The sequence below is a fragment of the Stigmatopora nigra genome, unplaced genomic scaffold (genome assembly GCF_051989575.1).
Source record: "Stigmatopora nigra isolate UIUO_SnigA unplaced genomic scaffold, RoL_Snig_1.1 HiC_scaffold_26, whole genome shotgun sequence".
Lineage (NCBI taxonomy): Eukaryota > Metazoa > Chordata > Actinopteri > Syngnathiformes > Syngnathidae > Stigmatopora > Stigmatopora nigra.
The window spans coordinates 1718934-1739513 of NW_027551605.1; the positions used below are offsets into that span (position 1 = coordinate 1718934).

Sequence of the window (20580 nt, forward strand, 5' to 3'; positions counted from 1 at the left end):
AAATATGATCGCCCCTGGGAACGTGTACAACTCAGAGGTTGTGCAATTAGCAAAAAAATGGAGAGTAGGAAAAGATGGAGGAAAAGTAGGAAATCTTTTTGTACCAGTTGCCTGAAGCTAAAATTGTTGCATTGTATTAATTGAATTTTTATTGTTTATGATGTCATTTCTTATTTACTTCTGCCTCTCTAGTACCTTTTGGCATCTATTTTCAACTATTGTGTGGTACTTCCAGAGTTCCTTCAGTGAGAATGACTGAATGAAGCTAGGCAAAGCTACACTGGACAATCCCAAGAGGGTGTCAGGCCCAGGGCCAGACTGGTGAGTGGTTGCTCCTCTCACAGGTCCAGCACCTGATGGGCTAAGCAATGGCAGGTGTGGTTAATCAGACACCAAGGAATAGTTAAGCAACCCAGAGCTTGACTACATCGTTGTATCTTCTTCACAGGTTCACTGTAAAGTAGCTTCTCATGTTACCTCCTTGCTTTCTCTTGTCTGATCGTTGACCTCTTGTTTTGCCCTAGGACGGCCACGGCCACGACCGCACACCCTGTACCTTCGTTTTGGATCCCTCTACGCACCTCTCAGATATCGACCTCCAAGCCACGTTCCTTGACCTGCCTGCGCTGCTTACCTTGTACCTTTGCCCTGCCCTGATACATTTTAAATAAATTGAAAACATAACGTTTGTGAGGTCCGCATACACATTTCTGTTATTAATTGAAGCTAATAAAAGCAAACCCTGTGCAACCATTATCCCTCCAAAAGGACATTTTGCAGAAATTATTAAAACATCTTCAAATTTTTGAAAGAACTAAAAGCAGAAAAACCTGGAATTGTAACTACAGTGAAGGAAACCAAGTGAAGGAAACCTGGAGGAGGAAGTCAGCCCCAATCAAATTTAGAGAGAGTAAGCCAAATGCTGAAAAGATGCCTGCATCAAATGTGAGCGGACGTGTAATTTCTAAATATTGACATTGGTTTTCTTAGGTCCTAATTTAGGTACCACACAAAGAGGTTAGTGAAACCGTCTCTTGGGCACGTCTGCGATGCAATTGATGAACGCTTCCCATTTCTCCTCGTCGTGAGTTCTCCATTTTGTCCGATGTTAACGGACAAACACACTAACGCACACGTACATTCTCAGAAATAGTAATACAATGTTCCCTCGCTACTTCGCGGTTCAGATACCGCGGACTCAGCTTTGCGGATTTTTTTTTGGAAAAGAAATACAAATAATACATTGAAACAACATATTTTACAGTTTTTTGTTATAACATGAATTTCACTCTCTCTACCCGTATTCTATATGGTGTACTGTATACAGGGGGGTAAAAAAATAATAAAAATAAAAAAATAATTAAAAGATATAAAATAAAAAAAAATAAAAATTGAATTAAATTCAAATTAAGAATCTTTGAAGGGGAATCCCCACTTCGCGGAAATTCACTTATCGCGGGTGGTCCCGGTCCCCCTTAACCGCTATAACCGAGAGAACACTGTATGTATAGATTTGCATTAACAGGTGTGTCCACGTCCTCCCAATGTAGCAGAATTAACTCATGTTTCTGAAGCTGAAACCATAAACCTTTTTATGAACAAAAAAAATGAAGTTATCTTACCTGGACCAACATGTCCATTTGAGCTACGTTATTTTCTGATTCCAAGAGTATATGTTTGGCTTTTTCCATACTGTTGTAAATAGCTGTAACCTCTGCTGCCAACCTCTGCTGTGTTTCCTGAATGAAAAGTACAAACAAACAGAAAATAATGTTTTTTCCCAGAATTTAAGGGCTATGAAGCTCATTGAATGGGTTTACATTCATATGTAAGGCACGTTGGTGCATCAATGTATTGAATTTGTCACTCTGTTTGTTTATTTATTACAATTATTGTTTTACTTTTTTAATTTCTTTATTCCAAGTTTCGGTTGATCCAGCGTTGAGTTTACATGTTCTATCTTTGCTTGCGTTGGTTTTCTGTTGGTACTTCGGTTTCTTCTCACATCTCAAAAACATTCACGGTGGGCTGGGTGAACACACTAAATTGCCCCCAGGTACAGTGGGAGAAATAAGTATTTCGCCTACCATCAATTGGGCAAGTTGTCCTACTTGAAAAGATTAGCGAGGCCTGTAATTGTCAACACGGGTAAATCTCAATCATGAGAGACGGAATGTGGGGGAAAAAAATGAATATCACATTGTTTGATTTTTAAAGTTTTTTTTTTCAAAATTAAAGTGGAAAAAAAGTATTTGGTCACCTACAAAAAAGCAAGATTTCTGGCCGTCAAAGAGGTCTAATAGCCTCTTACCTATAATAATAGCATTTGTTTTAACTCATTATCGGTATATAAAACACCTGCCAACAACCTCAGTCTCTCACACTCCAAACTCCACTATGGCCAAGACCAAAGAGCTGTCTAAGGATACCTGAGACAAAATTGTATACCTGCACTGGGAGAATATTCATTCATCCATTTTCTGAACCACTTCATCCTCATTAGGGTCGCGGGGATGCTGGAGCCTATCCCAGTTGACTCCGGGCCAGAGGTGGGGAACAAGGAGACGGACAACACTGCACACCCACACCTAGGGGCAATTTTGATTGTCCAATCAGCCTACCATGCATGCCTTTGGGATGTGGGAGGGGACTGGAGTACCCAGAGAAAACCCACACAGGTGGGGAGAACATGTAAACTCCACACAATTGGATAGAGCTGGATTTAAACCCAATGAAGTTAAACTTGAGGCAGCTTCGTATAACAGAGCAGTTACAGAATGCACTGCAGGGAAAATTAATTTAATCCCGAATGCTCATGATGTATTTGTCACCAACTTAGAAATTTTGATAGCAGGCTAATATAGATACAGCATGTGTTGCCTTATTTATAAGGCTTTTATCTCCTCATGGTGTAGTGGTTCATTCGCCTGACTGCTGTGCTGGCAGGCACGGGGTCAATTCCCATTGGTAGCATTATAACTGTGAGTGTGAATGGTTGTTTGTCTCACTGTGTGTCCTACGGCTGACTAGCAACCAGTGTAGGCTCTAGTCTGGCTTTCACCCGACGTCAGACCAAAATAGTTTCTGCCTAAAACTGAGAAATCTAGAACACAGGTTCTCAGATTGTGTACATCTTTTCAGAACTTATCTTCAAACAGGTTTCATGTATTTAGAAGGCAATCATCAAATTGAAATTACAGCAGCTTTTAAAAACAGTTCATAGTTTAGTGAGCTTTAGGGGATTTTCCACCAAAAAATAGCTTAAAAGAATTGTTGCACGTAGTCTATGGTGGTATATTAAAGTATATTAAATGCAAAGCAAAATAATCCGAAAACAATAAAGAGAATACAAGACAGAAAACATTGAAGCAACCCTGGGGGTCATGGGAAATTACCTCATTCTGCTGGAATTTGAGGAGGGCATTGCCTCTGTTCATTTCCTTCGTCTCATAAACTGTGTTGGTTGCATTCTGGAGGAAAGACTCCGCCTCGGACAGCTTGGTTGTGAAGCGTGACAAAGCCATCTTAATTGTGGAGAGATTGCCATTTGTAATAACTGACTTCTTTTCCAACTGACGAATACGCCTTAGCACTGTAAATACAGCCATCATGTAGAATTCAGTAAATAAATGTAGATATTCTAATATTCGTTACTGTATAAAAAATGGATCCTCCCTATTCTGTTGAGAAAGAGATAAAAGCAGATAGCATAAATCTGCGAATAATTCATAATACAACTTTTTAATTCAGCACAGGCTGACTAATCAATGCCCTCTGCTTATTAGACCACGTTGGTCCCCGGTCTTTTGGTTGCCAGTCAAATGGTGATAGAGAGAAAGTTCTGTTGAAAACAGCTCTCAACAAGAGTTTAATATCTAAATATCTACTGTTGATTCATGAGAGAGAGGTTAATAAGTACTGTTTAATATCTAAGTGCTGTTGAAAGCAGCTCTCTTAAAATTATATTCACAAGAGTTTAATATCTATATATCTACTGTTGATTCATGAGAGAGAGTTTAATATCTAAGTACTGTTGAAACCAGCTCTCACAATTATATTTGCAAGAGTTTAATATCTAAATATCTACTATTACTACTTTAGATGGTCATTTTTATCAAACAAATAAAAGTCTAAGTATACTTTTATCCTGGAACTTTGACATTAAAACAAAAGGCAATACGTAAAATGTACTTATTAAAAAGCAGACAAAGTAATCTACAGATGGTGTTTTTATTGAAGCAGTAAAATATCAAACTCTCCCGTGAATCAACAGTACATATTTAGATATTAAACTCTCTCTCAGGAATTAACAGTAGATATTTAGATATTAAACTCTCTCTCTCGTGAATCAACAGTAGATATTTAGATAGTAAACTCTTGTGAATAGAATTTTGAGAGCTGGTTTCAACAGTACTAAGATATTAAACAGTACTTAGATATTAAACAGTACTTAGATATTAAACAGTACTTAGATATTAAACCAGATATTAAACAGTACTTAGATATTAAACCGTACTTAGATATTAAACCGTACTTAGATATTAAACAGTACTTAGATATTAAACTTTCTCTATCATGAATCAACAGTAGATTTTTTTGATTTGCAGTCTTTGGAACTGGGACCACACGGGAAGTTTTCCACAAGGTGGGGATCTTCTGCAGACTGAAGCTGAGGTTGAAAATATGCAGAATCACTTATCCTAGCTGATCCGCACACTCAGTAGTCTGGAGCTGAAGCCGTCTGGACCGGTAGCCTTCCTTGCCTCGATCTTAAGCTGTTTTATCACCGGATCGACAGTATGTAGAGACCAGTGGAAGAGGGGGAGGAAGAGGAGGAGGAGAAAGAGGGGTTGAGAGTTGCTTCTGATCTGGGACCTCAGGGGGTTTTGGGGCAGAACTTAATCTGTCAAAGAACTGACTCAGTTGATTGACCCACTCCCTGTCTCTGGACTCCGGGTCTCTTTCACTGTTGCCTCCATGGCCCGAAATAGTACTCAAGCCCCCTCAGACCTCTTTGGCGTTGCCTCTCTGGAGTTGGTTGACTTCAGCTCCCTCTGGACCATCTTCAGACTCTTTCTCCCCGGACCCCAAAGCCCTCTTCTTTTTGTTCAAGAGGGCCCTGTGTGGTTGATCCACGGCTGAGGTCCAGAGTTTTTTGTTCCCTGCTCTGGCACTTCACATACTGAGTGAAGGTGGGGAGAGTAGAAGCCAAGGAAGCCATTGTTAAAATCACCGGTATAAGAAGGAGAGACTGGAGGTGTGATGTCTGCAGCCGCGGCACAGTAGTGTGAAGCATCTTGCGAGGAGGTATATACACAGTAATTGTGATAACATGCTAACAGCTATTAGCTCAATATCTCGCGTGCAAATGATTTTTCTTAAGATTTTCCATTCAGGGTAACACAATTGTACTCCCTATTAAAACCATGAATATGGATGTGAAAATTGTGAATCGGGGGGTATCTTATACGAGATAAATGTTAGAATTCAACATTTTTTAGGCAATTTTAAAGGTATGTTTTATACGCGGAACTGCTCGTAGGCGAGAAAATACGGTACCTGGAAAAAACAAGGCAACACCGAGAGAACACCCAAAATCCACACAGGAAGGTCTGAACCTGAGATTGAACCCAATCTCAGAAATGTCGACGCACTTACCACCAGCCTACCAGAAAAAGGTTACAATAACGGGTATACAAAAATTTGGGAAAACATAAGCATTCATCACTGCCGGTAGAAATCAGCTCCAGCTCATAGTTGACTAGTAAACTACACTCCAGATACTGAAAAAAGCAATCATTTCACCACAACTGGTTCCAAAAGCACAAGTGATTGGAATATTCAGTCAGCCAGAGACCCCCCTCGTGGTCGCACTCGCCTGACTTTGGCGCGGGCTCAATTCCCGCTGGTGGCGATAGGATTTTGAGGGCGTGTTTCGTTTGTCTCCATGTGCACTACGGCTGACTGGCGACCCGTCTATGGTGACCTTTCACCCAAAGTCACATGGGTTGGGCTCCAGCAACCCCCACAAACCTTCCGAAGATGTGCGGTATGGAAGATGAATGAATAAATAAGTCGACCAAGCTGCAGCTTTCTGTTTTCCAAGGAGGGTGTTTGGCAAAGATGTCAAACATGATCATTTTGAAAGGAGGGTTTGAAGACCTAGAGAAGGCTTTATGTTTCTTTGGCTATCTTGCTTGATTAAATTGTTAATTTTCTATTTTGTATTACTTTCTTTAATTTTCTGATCTAAATAAAGTATATCTGTTAACTCCATTCACACTGGTAATCAGTTTTGTTTTTTCAGAATAGCCCTATATGTGTTCAAGAATTAAGAAAAAAAGTGGTTATTCGCTCTGCCTTCCTTCCCCAGATACCTCATCATGTGTGTTTCCCTGCAAACGTTCCTGTTTGTTTCTTGATCAAATCTACTTACAGTCATGGGCCTCTGTTGACTCTTCAATGGTTATAGGCCCCTGTGTGGACAAATCACGATTCCTCATGTTGTTTACAGTGCTAAAGGCATCATCTGTCTTTCTTCTGACCACCTCGGGGTCTGTTTCCTGATCAACACTATACAACTCCCATTCATGGATCATTTCTGCAGACAATAACAAAAATATCGGATGTTTATCATGTGCAGGGTCATAGAATAAACTCAAGCATTAGCTACTTAAGAAAAGAAAGGTGTTCTGTTGAATGCAGATTCTTGAAGATTTTAAATGTTCATTGAAAACTAATATTAGGTGTACAGTATGTGTTATCATAACACACTACATTTTACATTATATGTAAAAATTGCACAATTTCATTTTTTCAGCTGTGACACCAAGTCATTTCCTGTTTTTGTCTTTACCTAGCTTTGGATTTTCTCAATGACAACAACTCAGACTAGCTTTCCTGTCTTTGTTTGACTCTTATACCAGTTCTGTTTTTAGCATTGCATTAAGTAATGTGTCTCATGCTTAATGTTATCTCCTACCACTTAAATTTAGTTCCCTGAGTATATATGTGGCCCGTTGCATAAAGACTTGTTATGAATCGTAATAATGCCCAGGGAAATGAAGTGTGGCGTTAAATGGCAATGCAACAATCAATGAACAACATTTTTATATTAAATGCTGCATTGATTGGCATAAAAAGGGCTTTGGCTGAAATCAAAAGCAAAGTGTGCAAACCACTCAGTTTAAAATACTGTGGCTTCTATAATGTGCTTTTTCAATTTGTGATGCAATGCCTAAAATGCCAAATTGTATCTTGGGCAAGTTTTACGTATTTCCTCTCTGCTGGCTGCCAGAAGCAATGCTGAAAGCTCGGAATGAGCCCTTCATGCATGTCGAATGTGAGTAATACCAATAAAGTCACTTGTGACCCCACATTGACTTCTGGCAAAAGTATATATTCCAGTGATCAGTTCATTGATTGACAAATCCTGTGTGGACACTGGCCAACCTAGATCTCATGTCTATGCTCCACACTTTGTCAACATAGAGGAGATTCTCGCTTTTGTAATTGTATACTTAATTTGGATATTTCCTGGGCTGAAAAGTACAGCCTTTAATTTTCCAAAGCTAAGAACAGAGTGTACAGTTCAATTAATAAATACCGTATTTTATTATGTATTATTTATTATGTATTATTTAAGGGTATATACAGTATGCATGGTTAAGCAAACAAACTTGTTGTTCCGTTCATAAAGCTTGAAGCAAAATAATTGCATATAGTTTCTATATATCTGTTGCACTCAGAGGGAGTTAGTACCTTCAATTAACACGTTGAGGTCTGTGAGGTTTTTGCTGAAATGCTCAGCTAGAATTAATGTTTCCTGTGTATCCTCTTCAAGCTGGTTGCGCAGACTTTTCACTACAGTTTCCTGTCAGTTAAAAGAAAATAATAATGTGGAATCAAGTTTATGTCCAACATATATATATATATATATATATGTATATATATATATATATATATATATATATATATATATATATATATATATATATATATATATATATATATATATATATATATATATATATATATATATATATATATATATATATATATATATATATATATATATATATATATATATATATATATATATATATATATATATATATATATATATATATATATATATATATATGTATATATATGTATATATATATATATATATATATATATATATATATATATATATATATATATATATATATATATATATATATATATATATATATATATATATATATATATATTGTGAGCATAAGCGGTACAGAATATATATGCATATATATATAGGTTTTCTGACCGATTCGCTGAGCTTTGTGATATATGATACTAAATCCTGTGTGGAGTCTTCCAAACTCCCAGTTTCTCCATTTAATTCAAACTCTTTGTTTTTCCAGGAATTCAATTGATTCTGAAAGACAGAAAGCAAAACATTATATCGTCTGCATTCCGAAATGTCAGAATATAATTTACTAAAATTCCCAGTTTATATATTTTTATTACAATAACATTTTATCTTTGTATGTACCCGCAACAGATGAGCCGTGTAGTTATAATACTTGACTCTGTCATTCGCTGCAGCCCCAGTAGAAATGTTCAACACAACAACCTTTAAATGGTCTAGTGTTTTATTAGACAGCTGTAGGTCTCCAATAACATGCCAGATGCATTCATCACAACCTGCAAAGTATTTAGATACAATATGCGTGATTAGGATAAGACGTATTTAGAGTGAATTGTATGGATTTATCTGATTTAAATATTAATAGACTTACTGATATTGCAAAGGTTAACTGTTGCAGGTGCTGCTAGGCATTCTCCTGTTTGTACATCACAGTGACTGCTCTCACAGTTACACTCTGTAAAACAATACAATACAAATTCCTCATTATGTAGCTTTTTTGTCATTAAAATGTAAAAAACAGATTATAACATTAGATTTTAGCCAAGAAGCAACTTGTTACTCTTTGATATTTTTTTAAATGCACAGTTCACATACAGATTCAGATCAGCAATACTGTCAAAATATGGAGAGTGTGTTATGAAGCACTACATAAAAAAAGAAAATTTGACATTAAGATGGTGGTGTCCCTTGAGATTTTTTTCAATGTAAAAAGTGTGCCTCGGCTCAAAAAAGGTTGGGATACACTGGTCTAAATGACTCAGAAATGGGGAGATGCAGTCTGCACAGATGCATCTTGAGTTTTATGATCTACTGAAAGGTGATCTCACATCCAAGACCCTCGACCCTACAAACAAACGTGGCATTTGAAAGTCCAATAGTTTATCATCTGAAATTGAAATCACATTTTTTTTAAATACTGCACTTTTGACAATTCCGGTCCACTCTATTTATATTGCTTCTTCTGAGAGAACTAATTCTTAGTTGAAACTCGTATAGTTTTCTCGAGCAAGGCTCCAATAATTTCATCCCATCGTGACAGTGTAAACACCATGGGCCGGCACAATTCCCAATGGAACTATTTCAAAAGCAATGGACAGACCTGGCTCGGTTTCAAATGTTTCAAGTAATACAGAAATAAAGTTAAGACTATGGCAAAAGGATAAATTAAGACTAAAACTCTTTCCTAAATCCAGACATATTTGCTAAGGTATACAGTATGCAATTTGTGGGGGTGTACAGACAACTTACTTTTGCAGCCGGATGAGCTATAGTCCCAAAAGCCTGGGAGACAATTCTCACAGTAGCGACCGCCAGCTCCCGGGCGGCACAGACAGCTGTGAGTAAGATAATGGCAGGTGGAACGAAGGGAAGCTGGTCTGCATTCACATCTCTGACAACCCTGGCAGCTGGAGAAACCTGAGTAACTTTCCTAAATTACAAATACAATGAAGTGTTAGCGCCTAATAACTAAAGAGAACGTAATTTTACATTTGTGGTTCTTTTTCACCTCAAACCACAAGGTTTGCTGTCTTAAGTATACCAGGGCAAATACTAGTTACTCTAAATTAAACTTTAATTTGATGAGTATTCTCTAACTTTTTTGAACCCACTTTAAATTCCGTCCTGTAATTTTACTGGACAAATTGATTTATTTAGAATTTCAAAAATCTAGGAATTATAGTTAAAAATATTAATTTAATCATGAAACTACATCTGCTTCCCTTAAATAGCAGAAGTAACTAGGGTATGGGGACACCCTGATTCGGTCACCAGCCGATCGCAGGGCACAAGGAGACAGACAACCATTCACTCTCACAGTCGTACCTATGGGAAATTTAGAGTGTCCAATCAGCCTACAATGCATGTCTTTGGAATGTGGAAGGAACCCGGAGTACCCGGAGGAAAGGCACGCAGACGGGGAGAACATGCAAACTCCACACAGGAAGACCAACCTGGATTTGAACTCAAGACCCCAGAGCTGTGAGGCCGACGTGCTAACCACTCAATCTGCTGGGCCGAAATTTTTTAATATGTATTGTTAAAGTTAAGTCACTGGTGTCCAGTGGTCATTTGAATTATTGGCTTTTCATAGAAATAGTTCAAGTTGTCTATTTCCTTGTGCCCTGAGGTCGGCTGGCCATCAATTCATGATGTCTTCCGCCTCGTGCCCAAAGTCAGTGGGCATAGGCTGCGGCACCTCCCACGACCTCAGTGAGAATAAAACGGTTCAGAAAATGAATGAATGAAAAATAGTTCTTCTCATATTTGAAACTGCCCCATTGTATTGCTATCAAGGCCTTCTCTGCTGGCCTAAGAAATATCAGAATCATATATTATATTTTGTCCATCAATACTTAATAAATATTCCAAATTGTCTGTTAACTTCCTTTCATTGCTTTCCCCCTGCTTGTACTGCTTCCAGATGTGTTTTCATATTGAAGCATTTAACCAATCACATTTCAGCCATTATTTGTTGCCAGGGTCAGAAATCTGCCTCAAGGCCTTCACAATCAGTTCTGCAAGCTCTGCTACATTTGACAATCGTCAATAAGACTGTTTCTTTAACCAATCATAATTCAATTTGGTGACACCAAGGCCTTCTCGCAGGCGTAGGGAAACGTCATCACTTTCACCAACTATGATTGGCTAGTAATAGAGTAGGCGGACCAAAGCCTGAGTGAGCCTGCCAGAGTGAGCAAACTCAACCCACAATGGCCGGCGGATGAAAACAAATGGATTTGGTTGCAGATTTGCTGGCAAAGCCATTTTCCAGATTGCTGTGTCCACTCCTTCTCTCAAACGGACATTTTCAGCCCGAAATAGAATCAAAACTTATGCCAGAAATAGAACAGGACAGACTCGACTTTCAGATAGAAAATAACTTCTTGATGGACCTGAAACGCACGTGTAATCTGTATGAGTATTTGAAATCTTCTTGAGGAAAGAAAGGAGGTTGGATTTTGTGTATAAATTAAAAGAAATGTTGAGTAAAATGTGTCTATTTTCCGAAATAATATTTACATTTTTTAGGCCATTATTGATTCTTTTTATGTGTCGCAGCTGTAGCGGCAGTAAAGGTTTTATAGACATAAAATACTTATTGAGTGTTGGATTGATTCACACGACCAAACGTCCGAGCACCATTATTAGAGGTAATTGTGGCAAGACACATCTCGCTGACTTTCCGCCACATTTCCGACAACAACTTAAGGCTGCCTTGCCTGACAAAAACGAGTGATGACAGCTGTATGTTGATAAAAGGATCTGGGACACTCAGCTGCCCACCTCGGTGATGATCAAATCACCAACCCTACCCACCATACCAGTGCCTCTGTCTCTTCCCACTTCCCTCCATGTGTCACCTTAATAGACAAAAATTAAGTGAACCAGTTAATTTACATATTTATTGGATCATTTTAAATTAACTTATTTGGTGTGTTTAGTTTTTATATTACCAAAGTGTCAAAGTTCATTGCATTTTATGTTTATCTTCATCACACACTTTGATTAAATTTGCACTCCTTAAATAAACTGGTTAGGATAGTTTATTTGGCTTAAAATGTCTTTTTTCTTCAAGGGTTTTATAGACATTTTAAATATTTATAATGCTGTAGATTACTTGTCATTAATAACAGCCTGTCTATCACCCAACTGCCGGCAGCTCTCTTCCTCGCCCGCTCATGCTATCCTCCTTTCACTTTCCATCAAAAGATTTAACCCCCGCCGCCCTGCGTCCATCCATGCTTTTCCCTCGGCTTTGGACTCGGATAGTGACTTCCTGGCCCCATTTTGTTTGTGATCTCCACCAGGAAATTTTGCCTAGGCGCATTTTCCATTGACCCTTACTTGATCATCTACAGTGGACCTCCGCATGTTGGCCGGCAGGGGAGCTCAAGTAGGAGTTTTAACCAGCGCCCGCTGAGGAGTCGTCTTTTTCTTTTTTCTTCGGGGACACGGAGGTGTGACCCTTCCCGAGTTGTGGAGGAATTGCACAGTCCGCCTGGACGTGGAAGAAAACACCACGGCAAGGAAGGAGGATTGGGGCAATTATCGACACCCAAGGCACTACATTTGCTAATGCCGCTTCCTGCCTCTCCCTCGCCAGTTCATGCTCCCAGCACGCCAGAGCCAGTTCCTGCCCCCAGCTCGCCAGCGCAGTTCCTGCCCCCAGCTCGCCAGTGCCAGGTCCTGCTCCCAGTTCACCAGCGCCAGTTCCTGAATCCACTCGCCAACACCAGTTCCTTACCTCCGCTCATCAGTCCAAAATTTCTCCCTGAATGTTCCAATATACGATTTCTTCGATTTTCTTGAGAATTGTATTTAAAAAAAGTGATTTTATTTGTAAAATAATCAGAATATCTTGTTTTAGTCATATCATGCAATGCTACCCCTTAGCCTGGATTAAATGGTATTATGTGAATACAAGTGTGGTAAGCTTGAGTCAACCGAAGAGTTTACAAACACAGCTAATAAAGTTATCTGGTGAAAATGTTACATTTTCATACTTCAATATCTTGCAAACCCCCCCCCAAAAATTCAGTGTCCATTTTTTCTTATATCAATTAGTCCTAATATATACAATTATTGTGAGTCACTGCAAGGTTGTGCTTGTTTTCAGATTCACCACTGCTCAATGCAGTCAATCAATACAATTTCTGCAATAGAATTTATCTTGTCTATTTTAGTTCCTAAGCTGAAACTTTAACTACCGTATTTTCACAACTATAAGGCGCACTTAAAAGTCTTAAATTTTCTCCAAAATAGACAGTGAGCCTTATAATCCAGTGCGCTTTATATATGGAAAAAACTGAAAACCAAAAACAAAAAAACACCAGTCGGATATTAAAAAAACACAAACACATGAACTGAAACAATACTTAAATATGCAGATGCCATCTTAGTTTACAAAATCTTCCATCATATAGCTCCTCCCCCACTGCAAGATTTTATACAAAAAAATCCAAAACATCAACAATTTCTGAATCTAGAGGTGACTGTGTAGTGAGTGCATCATTCCAGGAAGTCAATAGCAATTACCGTATTTTCACGACTATAAGGCGCACTTAAAAGTCTTAAATTTTCTCCAAAATAGACAGTGTGCCTTATAATACAGTGCGCCTTATATCTGGAAAAAATGTCATTCATTTAGGGTGCGCCTTATAATGCGGTGCGCCTTATAGTCGTGGAAATACGGTACATCTATTTGTGTGTTATTTAATTCATTTAATTCCCTCCATCAATTTAAAAAATAAATTTAATAATTGAGTGAATATTCTTTTTCAATATACCAGGTCTCCCAACTTTGTTTTACCTCACAGCGGTCGCACAGTCGCCCGGTGACGCCTGGTTTACAGTGACACACTCCTGTCCTGTCATCACACGAGGAAGTGCCACATTTATTGCACTCACACTCTATGAGAGGTAAAAGACACAGAACATTGTATCAGAGTTCAAATGATGTCACAGGCATTATGAAGTACAAAGAATATCTCCGCTAGATAAAAATCTCGTTTGTGGAGTAGTTGGGCCACTGAACAAAAAAGGGACAATATTGCTTAAAACTCCTTTGTCTACTTAGTTTATAACCAACGGTAATAGAACACACTACATCCATTCGTCCTCTGATAAAGGCTAATCCTGTTTTTCAGAAAAACAACTGAGGCAATGGGGGACTTGGTGACTGAGTGATTAATTCATTGGCCACACAGTTTTGGGATTGAAAGTTCAATCCCAGGTCCCCAACATCCTGTGTAACGTTTGCATGTTCTCCTCATGCATGCATGGGTGTTCTCCAGGTACTATGATTTTCTCCCACATCCAAAAACATAAAGGGTGGGGGTGTTGAGCATTATGAATTGCCTCTAAGTATGGATGTGAGTATGATTGGTTGACTTTTTGTGCCCTGCGATTGGCTGGCCACCGATTCAGTGTGTCCCCCGTCTGATACCCGTAGTCAGCTGGGATAGGCTCCAGCACCCTCCATAACTCTTATGAGGATAGGTGGTTAAGAAAATGAATGAATGTATAGAAGGCAAACTTTCACAGATTTGTACACCCCAATGAAATGATAGAGTATTCAAAAATAAGTGATCAAGACTCACAAATATCCAGAAGTAATGGGTGGTGCCCATAGTTGGCACCCCCCACAACCCTTGCAAGGATTAGCAGCACGGAAAATGAATGAATGAAGTGAGGCAATCTTTTAAAATTCTCCAACATTTCTTTCAGTTCTATTTTTGCGACATCAAGATACTTAATCACTGTGTAATAATTGCACTAACCCAAACCAATCCGACCCTCTGTTTCCACATACAAATACACGCACACACTTACATACCTCTGCAGTTCTTCGCACCAATTGCATCACCATAGAAACCCTGTGCACACTTCTCACAATTTGGCCCAGCAGTATTGTCCCAGCAATGTTGGCAGTGGCCTGTGACATTGTGGCACCAATTAAAGATTAAATTTGGATCAGAGTTCCCATTACAGTCACATTGCCTGCAGGAACCACCAATTGTCATTGGCATGCCATAATAACCAGGAGCACACCTGGATAGAGAAAAACCAAATTATTTCAATAAAGCATAATAGAACCTTTTGGTAATACACAGTTCTCTGGTTTATTTTTCTGTGGCTACCCAAACCGTTTTAAATATAGGCGTTTTTTTCCTGTCAAATCTATATAACTTGATTAAGGAACAAAAATAAATGGGCAAACCACTGAGAGGAGAAACTGATCTCATCTTCCACTGATTCAAGATCGGGTCGCTGCTGGGGGACTTTAATGCTCACGTGGGCAATGACAGTGAGACCTGGAGGGGAGTGATTAGGAAAAACGACCCCCTGATCGAAACCCGAGTGGTGTTTTATTGTTGGATTTCTGCGCTCATTGTGGATTGACAATAATGAAGACCCTGTTCAAGCACAAGGGTGTCCATATTCAATGATGGACTTTGTGGTCGTGTCATTGGGTCATGTCTTTGACACTCAGGTAAAAAGAGCGGCGGAGCTGTCACCGATCACCACCTGGTGGTGAATTAGCTCCGACGGTGGGGAACGATACAGGTGTGTCCCGGCAGACCTACCCTACTTTCACGCATATAGCTTATATAAACAGATATATAGTGCAGCCTGGGAGACCCAAACGTTTTGTGAGGGTGTGCTGGGAACCCCTGGTGGAGTCCCATGTCAGAAAGAGTTTCCCACCTCCGACAGAGCTTGTCTCATGTCCGGGAAGAAGGACCATGTTCCGCGCTTCTATTGCTGAAGCGGCAGACCGGAGTTGCGGCCGCAAGGTGGTCGGTGCCTGTCGTGGCGGCAACCCCAGAACCTGCTGGTGGACACCGGCGGTAAGGGATGCCGTCAGGCTGAAAAAGGAGTCCTACTGGGCCCTTCTTCGGGAGGTGGATGTGTGCCACGGGGCCGACTTCGGATACGCCGGAGCGACTGTCTTCCAGCTGGCCCGAGAATGCCTTGGGATACTCCCGGAAGAGCTGGATGAAGTGAATGGGGAGAGAGAAGTTTGGGCTTCCCTGCTGAAGCTGCTACCCCTGCGACCCGACTTCAGATAAGCAGAAGACGAGAGGAGATTTTGACTGCCATTTTTGTCACAGAATTCTTTATTGAAAATTATTGGTTCGAATAAAATGAATGAGCGGGCCCTTTATTCGTCAGACAGAAAATGAGAAAGTGGCGTGCAGTTGACTAATATTGCAAGCCAATACATGCCAGCTGTAACCCAGCTACTAGCATTGCGACGCTATTGAAGCAGGAGGATGACAAAATGGAGAGATTGTTAGTGCTTTGGTGTTTTATTTAATGCTAAGTTGTTTTGACATCAAAATTTGAAGTAGTTTAGATGTGTTTAGATTAGTGTTCGTATGCTAATATTACCTTTCTCCTTACTGTATTGTACTACAAGAATAGAACATGTTTTTGCATGCTTGATATTCATTTACTTACATTAATAAATAATTTTCTTTCATATTTGTCTGTTTCTCAAATATTTCACAAAAAAGTGAGACACTTTCATCATTTTCAAAGGTGTAGTTTTTTTTTTTGAGGAGCTTGGGACGAATTACAGTATTTACTTTTAAAGTACTGCTCTACTTGTGAAAAATCTAAGTTACGAAAAAAGTTCCAGAACCAATTAATTTCGTAAGTAGAGGTACTGTATTTCTTGTAAAATGTTGCACTTTGTGTCCTAATTTTTTATAGATTTTGTTACTCCTTAGTTTTGTCTTTTTCAGACCATTTCCCCTTCTCATTGGTTTTCTGGGTTTGTGCTATTTTTGTTGTACTCTGTTAAACTCGTGTTTTCTAGTGTGGTGCCCGTATTTAATAAATATTACTATGCATAAGGTTTCCTGCTTTTGAATCTGCATTGGGATCCACTTTCAACAGTCTGCTATTTCAGAACATGAGGTAAGAGGGGTGTGCATTACTATCGTAAGACTTCTTTTTGATCCAGGACTCACCTCTCACAGGTATGTCCAGCATAACCTTCTTTGCATTTGCACCATTGAGTGTCACCTTGCCTGTCGCAATAGAGTGCAAAACTATCCAGAGAAACAAAAGCAAAATTATTGTAAATGTTTGACTTTTCTGAACAATAGAGAATATTCAGTTTTAAGAAAGAGACCAGGCATACTTGTTTGATGGGACAGAGAGAGGACAGGCACACGGTTGGCAGCTGTGGGTTCCACCCAGGCTAAGTGTTGACAAGTAGCCATCTTCACACATTTCACAGAAATTACCCAAACTATGATCCGTGCAATTCTGAAAGAGGGCAAGCGCAATATAATAGCTTATTTCAGATTTACAATTAACATCTATGAACTCATTACTTCACAAAAACAGCATTTGAGGACTTTTCTGGAACAATTTTAATTTCATAGACAAGACCTTTACTAAGTCACAGTTTTTCCCCAGAATATATTCTATCCAAAGAAAAATGTCTTTATTTACAAGCCCTCATTCATGCAGCAGTTCTGCAGCGACTCGGCGACCAAACGTCCGGTCACGATCCTGACCATGCCAGTCACTAAGGGACACTTTGTGGTAGAGGTGGATGCCTTCAACAAGGGCGTCAAGCCGTTCTCTCTCAATGGTCGGCGCAGGGTGGGAAGATGCAACCCTGCAGCTTGCAATCATGGCGGCTTCCAAGAAAGAGTGGAACTACTATTATGAAAGCAATTGGGATCTACTATCTGTCAACATGCTACTGGAGGAGTGGAGGCACTGGTTGGAAGGAAGTGACTACGTATTCATCGTCTGGACAGATAAGGTGCACCATAGTCTGGGTACTTGAGCGGCTTCGCAACCGGTGCTGCTTTGTCAAGGTGACAAGGTCAAGAAAGCAGCCTGCCATGCATGTTTTTGGCCGGAATACGTGGAGAAAACTCATGCAAGACCAGGAAGTTCATGTAAACTCCACACAGTATCGTGTCTTTGGGTTGGTCCACCTAGACTATGGAAATTCTCCATGGAATTGTTTGGGTTTCCTCCCCCTTGCCAAAAATATGCATTGTGGGCGGGTTGAACATTCGAAATTCCCCTTAAGTAGGAGTGTGTTGGGTTTATTCTGTATTACTATTATATACATATATGTGTAGTAAATCATTTCTTTGTTAAATCATTAAATCATTCTTTCTATTGTTCGGCTCGAGGTCATAAACAGCCGCCTGGTCCACTCTCACGTGGACTTCTTATCCAAGGATTGTTTATGCTACATCTCACCTAGTATCGGGCTCTGAGGGCTGTTGATGGGAGGCAGCAAGGACTCTGGATATCGGCCACTTCCATAACACTCGTGACGCACTTCGGGCTTCTTTATGTAATTGTTATATGATTGTTAGGTCAAATGAAAGCGTTTTTTTTTTATCCAAATGCCACAAAGTCCTACGAAAATGGCTATTCGAGGAGATGCTTCAAAATGAAGGGGAATCCTTGTTGTTTGATGTACCTCCACTTAAGGTTCTTATCCGTGATCCAATCTATTTAATTAAATGTCAATAATTGAATAAGATGTCTGCCTGCAGTTATTGATAATTACAAAGAAGGGTAATTATGAAACAACCTATCAGAGTGTGAGCATGAATTGTGTCCATCTCTTTGTGCCCTTCGATTGACTGGCCACCAATTCAGGGCGTTCCCTACCTAGTGCCTGAAGTCAGATGGGATTTTCTCCAGCACCCAACCCACATGACCCTTGTGAGGATGGACAGTACAGAAAATGAATATTTCTTTTAACAATACTACTACTACTGCGATGAAGTGAAACCCCAAAACACAAAGCAGCGAAGAATTACTTTAGTTTGTGTGATACCAATTTGAGGGTTTTTTGTTCTTGTTGTTTTTAAATGTTTTGACCGAATTATTAGAAAGAATCTTAAAAATAAATGTCTCGTCTAAAGCATTCTGATAAAATACCATTTTTAAAAAATATATAAAGAACTTACAAAGCAAATGCCAGTGATGTCCTCACAGTGATCTGCATGGCCTTTGCAGTTACAGGGCAGGCATTTATTTTGCTCACTAAGGAAAAATCCCTTAAAGCAAACCTGTAAAGTATACAAGACAATTAGAGTAATATTTTTCACCAGGTAGTTTAGAAACAAACACACAATTTGTCTATGGTATCCGGAGTACGAAAACAAACACACAGCTATGATGAAAGTACATTTATAGGGAAGTTTCAACAAGATTTCGACTCTAAACCAGTGGTTTTTAATCTGGTTTCGATTGAACTCCCCCTAAAGGTGCGGTGAGTCGGTCTCAGGGGTTTGGTGGAGCCTCTGCCGGGGAGGTCAAGACACATCGACTCATCATGTCTACGATAGCATGGCCCACTTGACCATCACTGTCTGCGTATGATCACTTGACATTGCTTGACCAATCAGTGCTGTGCGGAATTTACATATATATCTCGAATTTGAAAAAAATCACATTTTATTTACACTAAAGTTGGGTTCGGTGAATACACATGTGAAACTGGTGTGGTTCGGTAGATCCAACAAGGTTAAAAACCACTGCTCTAGTCTAATATTTATGTGATTGGGTTGAAGGTCTTTAAATGATGTCCAAATGTATTTGGGTTTTTGTATTATCCGCTGGCAGCCCTTTTTGGCATAGCATACATAGCAGTCTGCCCAGTCTCTCACCAAAATAACAGTAAAGCCAAGTGGTACATTTGTCATATTTTCTCCTCTTCGTATTCAAGTGACTTACCTGATTTTCTCACATATAGGCCGTATTTGTAACAAACAAAATTATGACTGAATCAAGGGTACAGCTTATATATTTACAAATTAGACTTGACATGCACAAAACTTCAAGGTGACAAAGACAAAATGCCATAATCCAAGACAATGGGGCCAGTACGGTCATTTATTTCAAAATAGAGAAAAAATAAACAAATAAGACGCAAAAAAATGACGTATATGAATGAAATTCAAGAAGAAGAAAAAAACGTATCTTGCATAAAATGGGAATAAACTCATTCTCTTGTGCTTGGCATTGCTCGCTCAGAGCGCCCCCATCTTACCTTTTACCAGTAGTTAAATGTGCTTAGACTGGCCAGATGCGAGTAGCCTTGATACATGTGTTCGTAGTGTGTACCACGTCAGCACATCCTAATAGTTCTCCAAGATCTTGCTTTTGATCAATAAAATATCAGCTTTGATACCAGCGTAATGTGTATCTATTGCTATCAATCCATACAAAGATTCAGACACACTTGTGCTTGTACTGCTTAAATGACTATTTGAATTTGTCCACATGCAGCCAACACCCTTTCGAAATATGCAATCCAACAGACGAACCTTTCGATTGATACAGTATCTCATAAATACCATGCGTGATGATTTTTCTTAAGATTTTCCCTTCAAAGTAACACATTTGTACTCCCTATAAAAAACATGAATATGTAGGTGAAAATTGTGATTTTATGTTTATTAAAGAAGGTTAATACATGTATAAATTAATTGCATTACTACAAATTTTGAGCTGCAAATAGTTTCACCAATTTTTCGAGAACTTTGACGTTCTTGAATGAGAAAGTTTCCAAAAAACTGTCCAAATCTAAACTAACCATGAGTCATGTTTGGAATAGAGTATCTCTTGTTTAGCATTTCTATAGTCCATCTGGCTCAGACTTTGGCTCT

General features: G+C 39.2%; 1 protein-coding gene across 1 annotated transcript in view; it reads right to left on the minus strand.

Moving 5' to 3' along the window:
• The window catches only part of lama4 (laminin, alpha 4), a 41966-nt gene that overhangs the window by 19082 nt on the left and 2304 nt on the right, over positions 1–20580 (minus strand). The window contains exons 2-14 of the mRNA XM_077711560.1: positions 18877–18978; positions 17067–17194; positions 16894–16974; positions 14751–14965; positions 13725–13825; positions 9662–9842; positions 8784–8867; positions 8537–8688; positions 8309–8419; positions 7762–7873; positions 6437–6601; positions 3396–3592; positions 1623–1739 (exon numbers count right to left, since the gene is read on the minus strand). Coding sequence (XP_077567686.1) covers positions 1623–1739; positions 3396–3592; positions 6437–6601; positions 7762–7873; positions 8309–8419; positions 8537–8688; positions 8784–8867; positions 9662–9842; positions 13725–13825; positions 14751–14965; positions 16894–16974; positions 17067–17194; positions 18877–18978 — 1746 coding nt within the window. The remainder of the gene's footprint in view (positions 1–1622; positions 1740–3395; positions 3593–6436; positions 6602–7761; positions 7874–8308; positions 8420–8536; positions 8689–8783; positions 8868–9661; positions 9843–13724; positions 13826–14750; positions 14966–16893; positions 16975–17066; positions 17195–18876; positions 18979–20580) is intronic.